The sequence below is a fragment of the Struthio camelus genome, chromosome 9 (assembly GCF_040807025.1).
Source record: "Struthio camelus isolate bStrCam1 chromosome 9, bStrCam1.hap1, whole genome shotgun sequence".
In the NCBI taxonomy this organism is placed as follows: domain Eukaryota; kingdom Metazoa; phylum Chordata; class Aves; order Struthioniformes; family Struthionidae; genus Struthio; species Struthio camelus.
In genome coordinates this window covers 13,010,884-13,030,790 of record NC_090950.1, presented here as the reverse complement: position 1 = coordinate 13,030,790, position 19,907 = coordinate 13,010,884, and the positions used below count along the sequence as shown (strand labels likewise).

At 43.2% G+C, this 19,907-nt stretch overlaps 1 protein-coding gene across 7 annotated transcripts; it reads right to left on the bottom strand.

The window, feature by feature from the left end:
* Window positions 1–1,382: 1,382 nt before the first annotated feature.
* Window positions 1,383–19,362, bottom strand: LOC104144626 (guanylate cyclase soluble subunit beta-2-like). 7 transcript variants are annotated; one of them, XM_068954443.1, is made up of 17 exons: window positions 19,304–19,358; window positions 18,645–18,718; window positions 18,229–18,455; window positions 17,755–17,849; window positions 17,399–17,559; window positions 16,908–17,007; window positions 15,431–15,654; window positions 15,243–15,345; window positions 13,389–13,492; window positions 10,988–11,204; window positions 7,506–7,826; window positions 6,592–6,740; window positions 4,214–4,360; window positions 3,770–3,924; window positions 2,962–3,176; window positions 2,749–2,871; window positions 1,640–1,986 (listed from the first exon to the last, which is right to left on the bottom strand). In XM_068954443.1, the coding sequence occupies exons 5-17, from the start codon at window positions 17,480–17,482 to the stop codon at window positions 1,835–1,837; spliced, it is 2,094 nt and encodes a 697-aa protein (XP_068810544.1). In that variant the 5' UTR covers window positions 17,483–17,559; window positions 17,755–17,849; window positions 18,229–18,455; window positions 18,645–18,718; window positions 19,304–19,358; the 3' UTR covers window positions 1,640–1,834. The 7 variants fall into 7 exon arrangements, with proteins under 7 accessions (XP_068810540.1, XP_068810544.1, XP_068810541.1 ...); XM_068954440.1 differs by having other exon boundaries at window positions 18,549–18,718; window positions 19,304–19,335; XM_068954439.1 differs by lacking the exons at window positions 1,640–1,986; window positions 18,229–18,455 and adding an exon at window positions 1,383–1,505 and having other exon boundaries at window positions 19,304–19,362.
* Window positions 19,363–19,907: the final 545 nt, after the last annotated feature.

The window sequence follows — 19,907 nt, the reverse complement described above, 5'->3', positions numbered from 1 at the left end:
GACAGTCATAAAACTTCATTCTTCCAGAATGGTATTGCTCAGTTGTATTGTGGAAAGTGCTAACGTTAAACGGTGTGTCTACACTTGCATTTTAGTTAGGATCAGGAGTACACTTCTGAAGTGAACTTCCTGATCATCCCCACGTATCGTGCTTCTTTGGTTCACACTGTGGAGTCACCTCAAAGCACGTGAACCAATCTCTTGTGGATGAAACTAACCCAGAAGACGCACTCCTAACGCGCCCCAAAACCTAACATGCTCAGTGTATGGGACCACTCTGTATGGACTCTCTGAAAAATCTGTAGGGTGGATATCAACACTCTCTGCGTCCTTCTCCTTTGGTCTGCCCTACTTGCTGACGTACACAGAGCCACAGAGCACCCAGACAAAGGAGCTACTGTTTCGGAGCTTTAAAAAGGACTTTCAACCAGGTGAAATTTCATCTTGTTCTACTACAGAGAGGAGGAGATTTCTTTCATCCGTCTTACCTCTCTGCCTGGTGTTTAAAGAAGAGCTTCGCTCTTGATGCAGATACTGAGGTGGAAATGTGGTGCTCCAGACTGTAACAGAGGAGTAACAATATTATCTCCAGTGAGTTCTTGCTCATCGTTCAATTGGGTCTCCTGTTCGCATCCTTAGACAACAAATCCACACCCAATGATAATAAATCGGTGTAGGGTTCACCTAACGTCAAACCCCCCTAACGTATAGCACGTTCCATCAACTCCAACCTGGATTCATAGGAAGGAGAGGACAATTTATGATGTGCCACATTGTCCACGATCTTTATATCTATTGTATTTTTGCTCCTAAATCTTAAATCCCTGCAGCTGAACTTCAATTTTGCTCTGTCATTACTGAGCAAGAATCTATCAGAAAAGAAGTCATGCATTCATCTAAGGAGCCTCTGATACCAGGTAAGTGATGTTGATCTTTTAACGCTGTTATTTTCAACAATGTTAATAGCATTAACTTCTGCACTGACTTGCTCCTCCTGTAGTTGTGAAATCTTACTTTTGTTTAGCTGGGGAACAAATATGAGAAATAAACTGAAACCTAGATTGAAGGGCTGAAGTTGTTCATAGGCAGCTTGAAATGGCCTTCAGTACTGTGATGATTTTAATGCTAAATACTTCTGCTATGTGTATTTTCTTCTAATATCTTCTAAGTACAGCATGGACAGCTGGTTCAAAGATTGCACATTGTTTTTTTTAACAGTTACGTGCTATGAAGTACACAATATTGTCTACTCACGATGGAAAATACAGGTCATATTAGATCTAAACCTGTTCTGCAGTTCTACTACCTTTACACAACAAAAGACTTGTTAGGAGATTAAACTGGTATCAGAGTTATAACATAGATCAAATTTTCTGACCTTACTCAGGGAAAGCTGTTGGTTGTGCTGAAGATGAGATGATTGCGTCAGGGAATGTTTCTTTTATTGCAAATGCTCATTGGAGTAGGAATGTTTCTAGCTGTATGAGTCACCTCTTTCTCGATTGCTGCATGAGATACCAAAAAGTGATTTTTTTTTTTTTATTTTTTCCACATAGGGAGTTTCAAAGACATGGCAGAGGCTGAAAAATACATCTCCAAAGCATCCTGTAGTGTTTTCATTCTCCAGTCGGGGCATTATATGGTATGTGTAGCATGATTTAAAAAAGAATTATCCTCCATTGTTTTCTTTTTCCCAAAAACTGTGATGAAATGTTTTTTATCCTTTTTAATTTTTCCACATTATCATGTGCTGCTTGATACACAAAATCAGTCTCACAACAACAAAATGTAGTAAATCATAACAAAATTGCTCTGTTTAACGTAAGTCAGAAACTTAGAGTAAACTGCAAAAATTAGAGCGGACACCTCCAATCTGTGGCTCTTCAGTGGCTGGTTTGACTCGTTCCCGGTTTAGAGGACAAGGATCATCATCTGAATGCTGGTTGCCATGGAGGCTCCCATAGCTTTTGGAATCATAAGTTTTGCCTGAAAGGAAACACTCCTTCAGTGCGAGTTTTTAATGACCATAGAGGTTTCTGTTTGTCAGCACACTGTATAGTAGATTAACTACTATGTCTGAGCAGGTCGGAGGGAAGGGAGTGAAATATTTTCTTGTAATCAGTGAGAGCGTTTTTAATCTGTATAAAATCCTAACATATTTATGTAAATAGCATTGTAAGGCTTCTTGGATCAGATTAGACTGTTATGGCATCAAATCTGTTATCTTTCAGTATTAGCTACTTCAAAGGACTTTGATTATAGAACACGGGCATGGCAATAAATCCTTCTAACCCTGCAGGAGATCGGCCTGAGGACTGACAGGCCGCATAACCAAGGAGGTGTGTCTCCCTCAGGCTTGAGTCTACAAGGCCTTCCCCATATCTACAAAAACAAAGGCAGGTTTTCTAGGAAAAGATGCAAACATGAACAACTGGGTCTGCCCAAATGAAGAGCTATCTGTTTATCAGTTCTGCTTGCATTACCAGAAGGACTCTGGGGCTCGAGAGCTGAGTCAGCTTCTTTCTTTCTAGTGCAAGCGTAAGACCAGGAACTGGTCTGAAGGTCAATGTGTTTGGCTCTAAACAATGCATAGGATGGTTAATTTAACCAATGTGGCTACATCGGTGTGAACTGCTGGCTTGAGTAAAACAATGGTTATTCAGAAGTGGAATAGGGTGAAGCTTCAAGATCAAGCCTCAGTTACTTCCTAGTTATGCTTTCTTTTATAGGTGGTAACTAGGTAACTACCTGTTAAATCTGCAATTTTTGCTTGATTTCTTCCTTGGAGGCTATTCTGTGCATCTGTGGGACCATCAGTGTATTTCATTGCAATGGCTGATGGCTGGTCCTTCTCTGGCTGAGCCTGCATAACTGAAAGAACAACAGAAAAGGATATTTAATTGAATTGTATTAACATGCATTTATTTGTTCAAAGAGGAAATGATATATCAGGTTGACTACCTGGCTGATGAGAACTTGGTATCGTTTCAATCCTGCCCTCTTCAAAGGACTGACTGGATTCATGACCAGAATCTGACTCTTTTACTGGCCTTCCCATAATCTCATTCTCAGTCGCAGTTTTATTCCTAACCAGGAAGTATGTGTGCATTTTTCCTTTGCCTTTCACTTCTATTTCTCCTCTTTCAGTCATCTCAAAATTCTTGTATTTTAGACATCTAAAATATCAGAAGCAAAAATGATAGTAGTGTTTTAGAAGAGCTATTATATTCTAAGCAATAAAATCAGAACAGGTAGGGAGAAACAAGAGTTTGAACCACGAAAACCTGAGGGGATTTGTTCCAACTGTTTATTCAAGCTTTGCTTGCTTTGCTTTTACAAAGTTTTACGCATACAGCCTGATCTAAAACCAGTGGATAAAATACAATCAAATACTTCAGGATGATGGAAGCTTCTTATTACTAGTAAATAGAAATTAACAATTCAGGCAGCCAATATCAGTTGCTTCAGTTGGAACTAGGTCTGGCCGTTTCATCACAGAGGGCAATGAGGATGGTCCAGCATGGTTTAACCTTTGGTAAATCCATGCTGGCTATGGCTCATTGCCACATTCTTCGTGCCCCCCAAAACGGCTGATACTGAAATAAGCAGAACAAATAAAACTCTTTGCAAGCGCTCATTTTCTTTATAAGTAAGCTGCACCAGTCAGTGATAAAAGACAGCATCATCTATATTTGAAAGCTGCAGCTGTCCAAGGCAGTGTCTTTTAGCACAGCTTTTAACAGAAAAAGATTTCATCACAGCTACTCACTGATAAGCACTGGAGCTGAGGTGAATTTTACTTGGGACACCATGACTCTCCATCCGGGAGGCTATATTCACTGTGTCTCCAAATAAGCAATAACGAGGCATCTTTTCTCCAACAACTCCAGCCAAGACAGGACCTGTATGGATCCCAACTCTAATCTTTACAGAGACATAAAATCCCCCCCCCGCAAAACATCGCTTGTTATTTAACATTTTTCTTAACGCTCTTCATACTCCTAAACGTTCATCTTAACACAATACTGGGCACCAGTAAAATACCAAATATCCACAGAGAGAGGCTCTTTGTGAAAAATGCACCCAGGTGGGCCTCACCCAAGGTCACCGAGGAGTTGAAAGGAGCTCTTTAAAGTACAACTGCAATACATTAACCAGAAGCCTGACTCATAGGGCAAACAGTCACGCATATATCTTTCTGCTAACAACTTACTTGGATAGGATTTCCAGAAACCGGGTTCTTTACTCCTTTCGCAGCTATTATCATCCCCAAGGCAAAGTTAGCAACTCGCTCTGCATGAGAGGATACAGGCACAGGGACCCCACCGACTACCATATAGGCATCTCCAATCGTCTCCACCTTTAATTGTGAGGGAAACACATATGAGCGTGCCATCCGTATCCTGTTCAGGTTAGTGCTTTGCTGCCTGCGGCTCTCCTTGCCTGCAGCTACTCCCTCTTCCTTCTAAAAGATGTTCATAATGAAAAAGCTGTTCCTTAGCTCCGCACTAAAAATGTCAATGTGCTCTGCCCTTGCTTACTTGACCCACTTCAGCTACCAGCGTGAGAGGCTCTAAGGAGCTGGGGATGCTGCAAAAGCGTCAAACTTCTTGCCTGCCAGTTAACCAGGGCAGACCTATAAGCAAAGGACTATCCCCAAGCACGGGCTCCTGAGCCAGGAGGTAATCGGAGAGCTCAGTGCTATTAATGAGTTCTCTCTAATTCACAGGTGGTGTTAAAAGCATATTTCCTTTAAAAAAGCCTAATAAATCAAGGACATCTATTCACTGGTGATTACTATTAAGTGGTTCACTTAAAAGTTAAGAAACCTACAATCTTCAAGGTTAGGATGTCAGAGAATGCAAAGTGTGAACTAAACTGTTTGTGAACACCCTTCCTTAAAATCAGCTGTTTTCCCACCACACGCGGCAGCCTGAGTCAAATTCTGAAGGGTTTGTGCTCCTTCAGGCAGCCAGGCTCCTTGCAGTGAGTGGCACGGCACCTGAGAAACGCTTGGGGATTTGTCCCAGTAGCTAGGGATTGTACTGGGAACAGAATAGGCCTGCTTGAAACAGAGAATTCCCAAATGTTTAAAATTCACTGTACAAGACTGTTAGGCAGCACGGAAATTTTCTAAACTGCTCTTCTGAGGCTTCATTGTTACATTCACCATCCATAAATGAGATATTAGTTTAAATTGGATTTACTGGATTTCTTTAAAAAATGAACACCAAGGAGAGAGTGGCTTTGGATTGTTCATTAAAATAAAACAGCTCAGCACTGCAGTCTTGCAAAATGTGTTCCTGTACACATCTGGCATTATCATCTAGTAGGCTATTTTAATAGAAGTAATTTTGTGTAACAACTTAAAAATAACTGTAAAAAGCTACTAATGCAAACAGATATTCTAATTATTTTTAGGCTGTGGTGGGAGATTTAATTTAACAAGATTTATTCATAACTTCAGACATTTATAAGCTTGGACCAAGTTTCTTTGATCAGTTTCAGTATTTCATTTCCTTCCAGAATCCCTGAAAAAGTAATCTCGTCCTCCCTCCCTGTGCCCTAATAACCTCCTTCGATATTAATGGGAGTTATATACAGGCATCAAAAGGAGATTACTGTAGTGACAGATAATTTACTCGTGATGTATGATTTAGATAGAATGGGATGCTAATTTATCCGAAAATCTCTGTGCCAAATCCTGGACGCTTCCATTATTGAAGAGTTTCCTTGCCAAGGCAGAAATTCTACTGATTTCCCAGTGCAAATTGTTGCAGTATGAACTGCAAGTCTTGCCTGAGCAAGGACCGAGCGAGATTGTGAGATCTGGATTTCACTCTTTACTATTTCTGCCTAACTAAATATTTAATGTGTTGGGGACAGATATAAATTTAGGACCTGCTCTTCAGCTGCTCAAATCCAGGTAGCTCTGGAGATGTTAATGACACTTTTCTAATGTCAGTCAGTGCTATGATCCTCCTAGCAAAGGATCACACATTACAGTGTAGATGTAATCAATCCTCTCTGGGGCCAGGAGACAGATCTATGTGATCTTCTAGTATCTCCATGAATCAAAACAAAGTATAGATGCTAAGTGGATGTTGTTTATAAGGCTATTTTCCATCAAAGGAGATACTTAATCATACAGTGACACACTTGACAACAGGTTGCAATAAGGGAACTAAGAAAATTGGTCAAATTGGTTCATAAACTAGGATATCCTGTCATGTTCGGTGGGCTTTGAGAGAAGAAAGAGAAGTGTGTCAAAGAACAGCCATCCTGATATGAGTGTTGTGGAAAGGGACTCTAGCCCATGCTAGAAGTTACATTCCTGTTCCAATCTTTTAAACGTATTTAATCGTATCTCTGTGTGTTTGTTAGTTTCCATAGCAAAATCACATGTCATCACTTTAATTAAACACGAAGAAAGAAAAGCAAGTATGTAGTTTCTCTGCACAGCCACTACAAGTAGGCAACATTTTACAGTTTTTGCAAAAGCTGGGGGAGGGAGAGGAGGAGTAAGTGCAGTTAAAAAAAAAAAAATCTGTCTCCAGACTATTTCTACAGCCTTTATCAATCAATATATACCTTGTACACATCATGCACCGTAGTCAGTCTGTCAAATAGCAGGTACATTGAATTCAGCATGAGAACTATCTGAATAGGCTCACACTGGGCACAAATGTTGGTAAAGGTCACAACATCGCTGAACAATATGGTGCACTCTTTGAACTCGCCTGCAAGCAGAAAGGCCAGTAGTAAGTAATTGTAACGGTTGGGCAATCACAACACCTGTTTGAGATTTGTTCATTCTTTCTTGTCATTCTTTTAGAACATGTGACTATTCGGCTGTAATATTCACAGATGGATGGGATGGAGAGATATTGATAATATAAGAGTATCGAACACAAGAGTCATAGCACACCTTGAACAGTTTAGACATCTGATGCATGCATATGTCTGTCCACGTTCAGGACATCCTTAGCTCTTTACCTGCAACTTCATAGGGACTTATGGAAGGGGGGCTAAAGCATGTTATTAGGTGCTGTCCTTAAGGTAGGTGCTTTCTGGAATCACGATGACACTAGGTTCACGCAGCACAGAGGAACTAAGAATTTTCTAGGAAGCCCAATTTCTTTAGTTCTCTTACTTTTGAGCCCTCGTTTCCCTGTATACCCGCGTCAAAAACAAAAGCTCAGTTTGCTATTGAAACACTGAGTTTTGTTCCCTGAACGGACAGCTGTTACTACCTTTAAGCTCCTAGGAATCAATAGTGGCAAACAGCTTCCAAAGCTCCGATTGACAGAATAGCCTAAGTTTTGTCATCAGTGGAATAAACGGACTGTGGTCCTCCTCGCTACTACCCGTGACTGTCACCAAGTAGAGAATCTACTCCAGGGCAGGTGACAATGGCCAGGCTGTACCAGTGCCCCAGTCTCCCTAACGCCATCACACTTGGTGCACGAATCGTGGTGCATCATGAGTGAATCCTGTTCGCTCACCTGCCTCAACTTGCTTCCCCTCCTTTAGCTGGTTGGCCACGTGCTGAGGGAGCATGGCGTAGAGCAGAGCTTCAGTCTTTTTCTTTTCTTCTTCCAGGTGCTTTGAGAGTATCCGCAGCTCTTCCTTCTTCCTCTCCAGCTGGTTAGAGAGCTCTATCTCTGCCAGTCGCTGCTGATTGAGCAGAATCAAATCCCTGGTCACGTCATGAGGGGCAATGTCTGCAATATGCATCTGTCGCTCTTCCAGCTCATGCAAAGTGCGAAGCAAAGGTGAGCAGAGGTAGAGCATGCACTGCAGGGGCTCCATCCAGATCATCTGGCCTGTTTAAAACAGTTAGTGGCGAGCCTGTTCAGCAGCCTGAACTTTCACGTGACGCTCGGTATTGCTGGCGTTCATATGAATGGATCAGTTCTAAGAACAGTGACTTTTCCTAGGGTCTCAGTCATCAGAGGAATTAATCTGTTTCCTGTAATTAGAGGTGGACTTGTTTGGATGAGGTGTCAAGACCCAGAAAGCAGCCGCTCATTGCAACCGCCAGGCAGAGCCGAGCCATGTTTCAGATCTCTCCTCTTCACGAGGAACCATAGCGCTCTCAACAGCTTTGCCTTTTCTTCTGCTACTAGTTCTTGAGCTTTTCCTGAGGCCAATGGGTCAGCATTTTACACAGGGAAACTGAGACTCAAAATGACCCAGTGAAACATTAAAAGTTAAATTTCCCAGTGGGTGAAATGTGGCCCAGTGGCGCCAATGGCAAAAGTTCTCTTCTGTGGGATCTGGAGCTTCCGATCACTATGACCATACAAATAAGCAGCTATAAAAATGCCTGAAAGGTACAGGGGATTTTGGCAGGGGGTTGGGCTTGGGGTTTTGAGGTTTTTGGAGGGGGTGGGGGGTCATCCTTTTGGACTCGATTTTTCTTTCCTTTATTTGCTTCCTAAGTATCCTTGGTTTCTGAACAGCAATCTAGGAATTCCTATTTCTTTCCTCCTCCCCCATCCCACTCCTGGGGAAACTGGATGAATAGCTTGAAAACTAACAGGCTTGTGACATAATAGACACCATGGGAATTAAACCTGAGCAGATAAGAGGAAGCAGAATTTTACCTCTGACTGTTTGAAGTCCCTTGTTTTATTAATATCACTTTTATTCAAGGTCCCCTAAACTCTTTTAATTTTCCTGAATCTAGGGAATACCAGATTTGACGCTTTTCATGTAAAGGTGAAAGGAGAGAAGAGGAAAATTAGGTCATAATACATAGTTCGGAGAAGTAAAATTGACTTTTAAGACAAACGTCATTACAGTTAATTACACGAAGCAGAGACTCATTCTATACTTATTTCTCCCAATAAAAATAAAGCAAATAAAGTCTCTTTATAGCTACAATAATTTTAACTGGTAAGCTCCTCTGTAGCATTAGAGAGGGAAAAAAAGATGGAAATTAGAATCTGAAAATGTGACTACAAAAAATATAAACCTAGTTAACTAATCTAATTTTCTTATTCACATTTGAAAACCAGCCAGTAGCAAGGTACTCCTCTCAAAGGCATAAATTAAGATTTGAATAATGTATTCACACTGTAGAAATCAAAATACATGGACTCTCAGGGGTGACACTTCTTTCCTCCAGCTGTAGAAATTTTATCAGGAACTTTTGTTTAATACTTCCCTCTTCCCTCCCCCTTTCCACCCCTTCACCCAGCAGAACTGGAACTGCTTGCTGGCAGGAGCGATGCGTTTTGTTGTGTACTGCTGGATTGCTCACCCAGTGATTTAATTTTCTTTATGTGCCAAAGATGTTATCCAAGATCTGTGAAGTGGTGTTGCCTGTGCTAGCTGCTGGGTTTTAAAAGGTTGTTCCAAGCACAAAGACATGACTTCTTTACCAAAGATAACCCTTAGCAATGCAAAGAAGTGATTCTATTTCAGGTGCATATGCTGATTTCTAGAGTTACGGGGAGGTGAGACCTAGGCAGTTACTTTTACACAGCCTAGTGTACCTCCATGCTCACCCTGGTGGTTCCAAAAGCAAAAGCTAGCTCTGTCGGTGACCTGGTCTTCCTTCACCTTCCACTCGTTCTCAGTGAAACAAAAGGCTTTAGCTGGGTGGAGGGGAGATCCATCGGACAACTAGCTGTGGGATTCCCACCCAAAACCAGTGGCGATGCAGCCATGCTGTAGAGTTTGCCCCAGCCTAATGGCTTAAATTATTTCTTTGATTCTAACCTCTGCAAATACTAACACACAGAGGAGCGTTAAGGGGGGACGCTCTCATACGTTTTCTGGGAAATCAGCACGACTGGGTGCCCCTCTCTGAAGTGCCTGCGTACGAATGCACGCAGCATGGGAAACCAACAGGAGGAATTGGAGGTCTGTGTGCAGTTGCAGGCCTATGATATCTTTGATATTAGAGAAACGTGGTGGGATAACTCACGTGACTGGAGTACTGCAGTGGATGGATAGAAGCGCTTTAGGAAGGACAGGCCGGGAAGGCGAGGAGGAAAAGGTGCTGCCTGTTGTGTGAGACAGCAGCGGGAATGCATGGAGCTCTGCCTAGGGAGAGATGATGAAGGAGCTGAGAGTTCATGAGTTAGGATTAGAGCGCAGACCAATGTGGGCAATGCTGTGGCAGGCGTCTACTACAGACCAGCTGATCAGGAAGAAACAGTAGATATGTCTTTCTAAGAAAATTGGAAGAAGCTTCACGGTCACAGACCCGTGTCCTCATGGGGGACTTGAACCAGCCTGATATCTGCTGGAAGAACAACACAGCAGGGCACAAGCAAGCTGGGAGATTTCTGGAGCGCACTGATGTACGGATGCAGGTGATTTTCCCAACATAGGTGATTGAACAGCCAAGGATGGGAGGTGCTCTGCTGGACCGGGTATGTACCTATGTACCAACAAGGAAGAACTGGCTGGGGACATGAAGGCTGGGAGTAGCCTTGGCTACAGGGACCATGAGATGGTAGAGCTCAGGATCCTGAGAAAGGTAACAAGGCAAAAAGCAAGATCACAACCCTGGACTTCAGGAGAACAAACTATGGCCTGTTTGAGGATTTGTCTGGAAGAATCCTATGGGATATGGTCCTGGAAAGAAGAGGAGTCCAGGAGGGCTAGAGGTGGCTCAGAAAACAATCTGATCCTCCCTTGGCCTTGCCCCCATTACTCAGGAAACCTCTAAAGATGTGGGTTTTCCAGCATTAGAAAAGCACTGTATTTTCAAGCCTTTCAAACGGGAATGTTGTTGTTATTTCTGACTGAAAGCCTTCACTATCTGGCGAGTAATATCAGAATTTGTCTATGACAACCTTAAAGTAGTGTTTCTCTAAACAGAACCATCTAATCTTCTGCTCACTGCACGAAGACAAGGCCATTTATAGGACTTCTGTGAAGCCAGGCGTCCATAGAAATGCAATACTTCAAACCCAGCATTATTCTTGATTTAATATGAACACTTATGTTATTGAAAAGAGTGAAGTACCTCTCAGCTGTAGCATAGGCCGTTGTTTCCATGACTCTGGCATCATCTCCCTCCTAGTCTGGAAAACAAATTGGCTGTTGATAAATTTCTGAATGCTCGTGATGGTGAAGGGTACTTCTGGGTGAATGATACTGAAATACTGATCCAGGCAGATGCCCATGGTCTGAAGGCCTGGAACAATCTTCTGAACGCTCACCCCAGCTTGCTTCACTCTGAGCTTAAAAAGAAAATACGGACAATGTGTTATAATTTATAGTCTGTTTGGGTTCAAGCCAAGTTATAGCTGATCATTACTTATACAAGTACTAAAGACTGAAAGAGCCACCAGCCTGGCTGTACTACATGGCTTATTTCTGAGCATATTACCTCCAAGCTCTGAATGAGGGTCCTTCATAGCAAGACACAGCTCGCAAAAAGCAATCTTACTATCCAAATGCTCTTCGCTATCAATTGTTTTTTTAAAAAAAAAAAACCTGCTCCTTACTCTTGCTTACATTTGTGTAGGTCTAATGTAACACTGCTGATCCCACCACAGTTAAGTATAGTACTGAAGGAAGATGACGCAAGTACATCGATTTGTGTCAATATGCTGTAGGGTAATAAGGCAGGGGGTGATTTTCAGCGTATGTGCTAGTGAAAAATGGTTCGGGCTCATCAAGCTCTTTCACTCTTTTCCATCATCTCACTCCTCCCTATGGAGTATCAGTGTCACAGCAACTTTGGAGAAAAGTACAGAGAATTTGTATTGTGTTTCAGGGTTGCTGTGATATCTCCCCTCTTCCTCATTTGGCAACAGTGTCAGATCATGCAGGATTGATTACGGAAAATTGATAGTTTGCTATTGATGCTATAATTGCAGGTTACTGAGGGGGAAGAAAGTGAAGAAAGGAGAGAGGAGCTTTTCTCCCTCTCCCAACTACCACCAGCGTTAGCAGTTTGTCAGGAATGCACGGGGCTGTGTTACGTGGGAGAATCCCACAGCCCCCCAGCCCTGCTCCTCCGGCTACGTGGCTACTGCAGGCAGCCCTCGCTTCATGTGACTGCTATGAGCATCCAGCTCTGCAAAGGGGTGCTGAAGAGGGGTGTCTCTAATACCTCATTTGGAAATTTAAAACTAAATAGGTGTGCTTTATAAGTTTACGCCCTGTGTATATACAGGTAAAAATATGACATAAAGCACATATGTGAAGATAAATCAACAACTCAGCCTTACAGGTAGCTACAAGAGAAAATTAAAGATGTCCTGCTTTCCAAAAAGAAAGCAACTGTAGCATGAAATGTCTTGGTAAATATTAATTCTCTAATGGATGCCATTGGCTACCTTCTCCTATGCATTACTCTAGTTGTTCTCTTTTAGCCTGATGACCTTACATGAGCTCTTAATTCCTGCAGAAATGTTGCCCTCTCCACCGTTTGTGACTAGAGCTATTAAAGCTCTGACCTGGCTATCAATAATGGGTGCAATGCTTGTCCTTACTCTAAATGGGAATTTGATCAGACGATGTTAACTGGATGTCTTGAAAGGCTTAAAACCCTGCACTTTGGATAACGTGGAAAGAGGCATGATGTAGATTATGTGCTGTGGCATGTCTATCAGCATGATGCCAAAACATTTTGCCTGCATGGCTGCATTCAGCTTTCTTCTGCTGCCCCATTCTCAACTCCTCCTTTCTTTGCTCCCATGTTAAGCTAATGTTCCCTGCACAGATGAGAGCAAAAGGTAGTGTAGCCTTTTGGGGACCCAAGATACTTGGAAACTAGCCTCGGAGCAGCCCTGCAAGGGAAAAGGCAATTCTTTTTTGCAGAGTTTGTGTGTACAGGAGAGCAGACCCAGAATCCTCCCGCAGGAGATCAGGAGAAGCTGGAGTCCAGCTCCTCCGGATAAGGCTGTGTGCTGCCTGACTGAGCCAGTGCCGGGCTTTTCCCAGCACAGAGGCTTCGGAAGCACACGGAGCCTCAGTTCCCAACAACGCCCCACAACAGCCTTAGGATAGACTGGGAGTCGGCAGAAGGGTGACTAGCTGTAAGTGCAAAGCCACTTTAAAGGATGGGTCATGTCTCTGGCGTGTCCAAGGACAGGAGAGTTGCCAGAGAAGCTAGGAAAATTCTGTTCCACGTTTGGTAATGGGCAGCCTGCTGTAGTGCACCTTGGTAGCGTATCTGCAGTTGTTTCCTACAGGGGAACCTCAATAAAGTCGGAGGAGATTCCTATCTGAAATGATGACGTTCCTGCTGTTATGACTGACATTTATTCCACACCGCTGTACAGAGAACTGTGAACGCTACGAAGGCATGTGCACTGTATACAGGCATGTACACCACAGTAGAGCAGGAAAGTCAACACAGAAGAAAACTGTACGGTCTATGCAAATGAAATGCCCTTACCACGTGCTTTCCCTACCTCTTTGTCAAAAACCATATGAAAAGGAAGTCCATTGCAAAATGTTTTTGGGTCAATCCAGAGACTCTTGGGATAAACAGGATCAAATCCGCTCAGGAGCTTACCTGTGGCAAGATAAATGTGTAGGTTTAATCAGGTTGCACCTCACAAAACTAATCAGCATCACTTTGTAGCACTCAGTTTGCCAGGACGCTAGATCACAATGAAGGAAGACAATGCAAGTAGCATGTGGATCCAGATATATATACACACGTCTGTGCTAAATGCTCTGGAGTTTAATACACAGCCGATCATGCAGCCAATCTGACTCATTTGAGAATTTAAAATTTCACCGCAACAGAAAATACGAAGCACTGAATGTGTGAAATTATGCAGAAACAATGAGAAAATGAGTGACTGCAGACAGTGTTGTTCTGTGAATTTATAGATATCATAGCAATGTAGCACAGCTATATCCCATAAAAATGTACATAGAAGTGATATTTAACATGCCTGCTACTTAAGAACACTTATGGAGATAAAGCACAGGAGCACGGATTAATGTCCTCAGAAGGAGGCATCCACTTCCTTGTTAAGATTTGGGTTTCAGTCTCCTATACAAAGAATTTTAATCCATTGCACAAAGATCAAAGTACTGCTCTGTTTTTCTTTTACTTACCCTGAGTTTTTTAAAAAGCAGTCACAATGTCTACAGAGAAGTGGGTGCTTTCTAGTGAATGTATATATTTGTGATACATATCCACAATAAAATAGGTAAAAGAGTCAAAAGCACTCATCTGACCTAAACACCTAAATCCTTCCATCTCACAAAATAAACTAGCGTTCTCTGGCAACCCACAATTAATCACGTGGCTGATTATTTCGAGAGATCCCTTTCTACAAATTTGCCACCAGAAAGCGGCTAATCCAGTCACTTTAGTAAATGCTATTTGGTAACAGATGCTTAAGTCACCCAGGAGGCATGGATAAAAAGAGAATGGTGATAAAGATTAAGAATTTAGGACCCAACTTCTAGAGCCCAGCTCCTACTGCTTCAGCGGATGTCGAGGTGGGTTTGTCATCTTTAAAATTCAGGCTCTTCATAACTCTTAGCGGATTTTTTAGTCTGTGTAGTGCTATCAAAGTTTGGGAATTTTTTAATAGCAGCATTATATTTGAAATCAATTTTTAGAGTATATTAATTTCTTTTTCAATGTATCTGTTCTTAAAATGCACGCAGCTTTACGCTGAGTGACGTCAGGTTCATTTTTTCCACTCCTTCCAGAATCCAGACAGCAGTGTGATGTTGGGCTGGACTCTAATTCCTCCAGAGAAATCAGATCCTAGCAGGAAAAACACTGGTAACTACATCTCCTATGTTCCCAACGGGTATAAGCAGAGATTATTAGATTGGCAGTTGATTTTTAGGTAGCGGAGGGTGTAATTTGGCTTTCAGAATTGTACAACAGTGGACAACTTTGGAAAAGAGAAGCAGTTACCAGGTTAAAAAACACTGTTTTAAATTCATTATCTTAGACCAACTGACATTACACAGAAGTATCAAATGTACTGCACAGTGGAAACATCTATGGAAAACTACTTTTCAGAGGAAAACCATATTTAAGAGACAAAAGTCACAGGTCATGTTCCATTTAAGTACCTGTAATTAGGAAGCATGCTATTACCTGCAGGTTTTATGATTACCATGTCTGACCAAAAGAAGCTTAACCAGAAATATTTTGAAAAGATGGAGGGGAAATATGAATGGTGATTTCAAAATGGATTGAGGGGAAGGGGGGTGATAGCAGGGCTTACTGAATTTGTTACTGAAGAGACTCATGAATGATGACAAGCTCCCTCCCAATGATCTCTCACCTTTTCCTAATGTAATAATTCCTCTGATTGTTTTCCAGTGACTTTTCTTGACAGGACAAACAGGGCTTCCTCTGTCTCTAATTGCATTGGCTTTTTCAAGGTCCTGTGGAATAAATCCAAGGAGAAATTCAAGTGTACTGTACTTTAGAGCTATTTTAATGATATAATGCTAACGACTATTAAAATACCTCTTTATTCAGTTGGTTCTCAATTTGTTTTTCAGTGTCAGCAAGATATTGAGGTAAGGAAGCAAGTTTCTTTCTTTCTTTGAATGAAAATACAGGATTTTGAGTGACAAGGAAAACAATATGTTCTTTTTTCCCAGTTCTTTCTTCTTCTTCTTCTGTCTGATTGACTATTTCCATTGAAATATTAATGTTAAAAAAATCCAGGGCTGCTGCACCAATGATTCCTGAAGGACAAATAAAAGACAAAATATTGTCAAGAACAAAACCTTTCCATTTTCATACATTTTTCTGATCCCACGTACCAGTTCAGACACTTTTAGAGGACCCACAACGGAATTTCACTGTTTCAGAACTCAATAATCCAAGTGACTCGGGAAGGAAAAAGGAACGTACTGCTACCTATGTCGTTCCTACTACGTTGCCATGAAAAGAAAACACGTGTAGGAGATGCGCTTTAAAGTTTCTGTCTCTTTTGTTTTGTCTGATGTCAATGCTTATTTTCACTGGGAAAAGCTCAGCAGGACAGCTGAAGAATGTGTCCTAACAGTCACACCTAACACTAATATGAATTCCCATTAACCTAAAAAGTGCATGGGGTCTAAAAGGAAATATTTTCTTCAGATTACAAAGTTCCGCTATAACAGTCTTCTAATAGCTGTGGAAAATTTTCTCTTGGAAGAAAATATTTCATGAAGATGCCTGATCAGTCCTTTCATTTCTGCTTAGCTATTAGGCGTGCTACTGGACAATGACAGTGGCATGAAATTCTCTGTCTGAACATCCAAACAGTTCTGCATTCTGACAGGAATACGAAATGAGTTTTGATAGAAGGTAAAGCTTTGATACGCTTAATTCGAAGCATCTGGGAAAGAAATGCATGCACTCATCTCTCACAGACTTGTACCTGTTTAACCCTTGCAAAAGTACAATTGTGGAGATTCCTGCAAAGTTAGAATAAAGATTTTTACTCCTATAAATATCAGAATAAGATTAAGTTTTGTGCAGAGTCCAACGGTGGTTTTGCAAGACTGCATACTCTACAGGAAACGGGCAGAACGTATTTGTAGCGTATGTCTTCAAGTTAAATAAAATTTTCTACTTCATTGCAATTTAAGGAGTGTGAATTCCTGAGAACTAATCAACTCTTAGACACGGTACGCACCATGAACTTTAATTTTCTTTCCATTATAAAAATCAGTACTAGGAATCCTACAGCAGGAACAGACACTTACAGCCCGGGTTGTCATAAGGCTGCAGACCTTAATGAAGCCAGCGGGAGCTACAAGTGGTTGGGAAGTCAGGGGACTATCAAGCTCTGTTGGTCAGAGGATTGATGACTAAATTCTGCCAGGCTTGACTACCCTGGCCAATTCTCATCTGAAAAGATCCTGAAACCTGAACAAAGTATATCTGCAAATAGTCTGTCTCTTTATATTGCACCAGCAGCTGATCTGTACCCTGTATTCCAGCTCATTACCTGGCACAATATGGCACAGACCTCTTCTGTCTGAATAGTAATGTAAATGCATTGATCCATCTTCATTCTTTTCAACTCTAAAAGACGGTGCGTTCATCTCCTGAGGAAAGAACAAACAAGAAAAAAACTTAAGTATCTTTTCCTAATAAGGAATACTGGTGAATTCCATTTGCACAAAAGCATCCTGTATCTCAACAAAATAAACAAGCAGAAGTAATATGAGTAAGCTGAAATGAAATACGCTCACCTGGGAAGGAAAATCTACTAGGCATTAGAGCCAAAGCACTGAATAATATCTACTGTTGAGGATTACTCAGAGCAACTACTTTAACACTTGTCCTCGTATATTGCATAATTAGTTTCACAGCACAGGAGAGCTTGTCATAGCCTCTTTTTCTATTGTTATTCATGCCCATGAGAGGCTGCTCCTTATGTTACAGACTTTGGCAGAGTCCATGCATAGCTGCTCAGTGACTGCGACTTGAACTTGCCTGGTAAGAAAGGGACAGATAGCTGTGCAGTGCATCCAGGTTCTCTATGAACTCGTACAGATTTCCACCCAGTGTTCTCAGCATGTGGTCATAGCCTGATCGTTTACAAAATTGAAAGAAGTACTCTCCAAACTGTCTCAGAACCACGTCAGCGGGAACACCTGCCAAAATAAAGATATCTTAATGAACACGAGGGGCTTGGGAGTTCTTGCAACGCCTTGCATGTGGATTAATAGCGAATGCAGGAAACTTGCAACACCAGAAGGATCTTCTGGGGAATGCAAGAGGCTAAAATCTGAGGTGCAGCCTCAGACTTGAATGAGGATTGTTCCTTTTGGAGGTGTGGGGACACGTACCTAGTATCTTGCAGGCTTTATCAATGAGTTGTACTGTGATCTCATCTTTGTAAACTTCAAAAGTCAAAAAAGTATCCTGAACTCCAGCCTGGAGTCTGCAACAGAAAAGATAGTATTCTTGTGTCAGAGACGCATGTTGTCATGCTGGGGTGACCCAACTGGCACTCATTATGTGTTTTTTTGCTATCAACCCATTCCTTAAATTCCTTCAAGCATGATATGGGAATCCACTACTTTCACTAGTGGTTTAAGAACGTTACATTAATATATTATGGCATTATGGTAAATTCTATCAAGGATTAGGGCATCGTAATGTAGGGTGCTAGAGGAATTAGAGCATTAGTCAGTCTTCTGGTCTACTAGCTTACGGTACAATGTGGCCCTTGGGTCTCTACAGTCCTGACCAAAAATTTGCTGAATTTTTACGCCGGCTTAATGTCTATTATATTTGTGTACCATGGTCTCATTGTGTACCTTATCTGTATATCTCCATCTCCTGGAAAATTCCACAGATCTCATAGGTGAAATAGGTGAAAACAGAGAAGAGGATATATTTAGCTGCTTTTCTGAAGGTACTGGAATGAATTGACGTCAAATCAAGGGTGACAGCTATTCAGTGTAATTACTTTCCAATATTGTCAGAGTGAGCCAGTGAGTTTATTGCGCAATTGTCCATAAGACAACATGTCATCCTTAATTATCTGGTATAACAAACAAAGTAATTGGGACAAATTAATATCATAAGATGAACTTTTACAAGGTAAGAAAGTTCAGTAATTGCTTGAGCTATATACCTCAGCAGCCATCGATCAGTAAGAAATTATAATCCTCTGCTGCTAAAATCCTGCGTGTTTTCTTTCAATATGCTACGTTCATTGGGAACACGTTACCTTAATTTTTCCCACGTTTCTTCACCATACTTTTCAACCACCAAAGACTTCAGGCAAGCATTTATAAATCCATACTGCAAAAGCAAATAAACGAACACGGAAAAGGCGCGCTGATTTTCACAATGCAATCCAAGCACACCGCTTCCACGTCCTTCAGAATCCCCTGCTCGCTAATTTCGTATCGCGAAAGAGAAAGCACTAACGCCTGACAATCGCTACCTCTTCCAGCAAGAAGCGGGACCTTCCGCTCATGGTTGTCGGGGCGCTGGGGGAAGCGGAGCTAACGCCTTCCAGCCCGGCTGGCAGGTAACGGCGCAGCCAGGCCGGGCGAGGCCGGCGGCGGAGCAGCCGCAGCGCGCACGGCCGCCGCGCCGGGCCGTCAGCTTGGCTTTGCCCGCGACCGCTGTTTCCTCCGCGCCGACACCCCCTCGGCGGGCGGCGCAGGGAGGCAGGGAGCGGTAGGGAGTAACCCCGAGGCGCTGCACCGGGCTGCGCTGTCGCAGCACCCGCCGCCCGCGGGGCCCCCGACAGCAGCGAGCGAGCGCGCGGTGCCGCCGCCGCCGCCGCCTCTCCCCGTCGGGTCGGGCCTGGCGCCGCGGGGCTCCAAGCGCGCGGCCCCCGCCGCCGCCGAGCAGCCTCCCGCGCCCGCCGGCACTCACCATCCCGGCACCGCGCTCCCGCCGCCTGCGCGCCGCCGCCGCCTGCGCGCTCCCGCGGCCCCGCAGCGCCCCGCGGACCAGCCGCCCTCCCCTCCCCTCCCCTCCGCGGCGCGGCGCCGGCGCGCCCCTCCCCGCTGCCCCGCTGCCCGGCCCCGGCGCTGCGGATCGCCCGCAGAAAGGGGATGTCAGTACCGCGTGTTTTAAGCGTGCCTCTTCCCTGCCCCATTGCTTGGTTTGTTTTTCTAACGGAGAATGTGTATTTTTTGTCTTTAATTACTGGTGGTGTGGATATTAGAAGCGATGCCAGCAAGCCTATTAGGAGATCTCAGTAGTTTCCTCATTGCTTTTCTCATCTGTCGGACACCGCATGGTGCAGCCTGGCCAGACATTTAACAGCACGCCCAGGCTGGACGCCGTGCAGCGCGTCCAGGCTGGGCATTGCCCGGTGCGTCTGGATTGGATACCCCACAGTGCATCCAGGCTGCATGGTGTAGCCGGGCCGCACGTTGCATGGTGCATCCAGACCGGACACCTCGTGGTGCAGCCGGGCTTGCCCCGTCCCAGCCACCAGCCGTGCTGGGGACACAGCTGGGGACAGCAGCTG

Excerpts from the sequence above, each read along its gene's own strand:
- LOC104144626 (XM_068954438.1), bottom strand. Across the intron at positions 4,361-6,591 it reads CGGTGCATGATGTGTACAAG|GTGGAGACGATTGGAGATGC; the intron begins GTATATATTGAT and ends TCACAATTAAAG. Across the intron at positions 2,872-2,961 it reads ACCAAGTTCTCATCAGCCAG|TTATGCAGGCTCAGCCAGAG; the intron begins GTAGTCAACCTG and ends TTGTTCTTTCAG.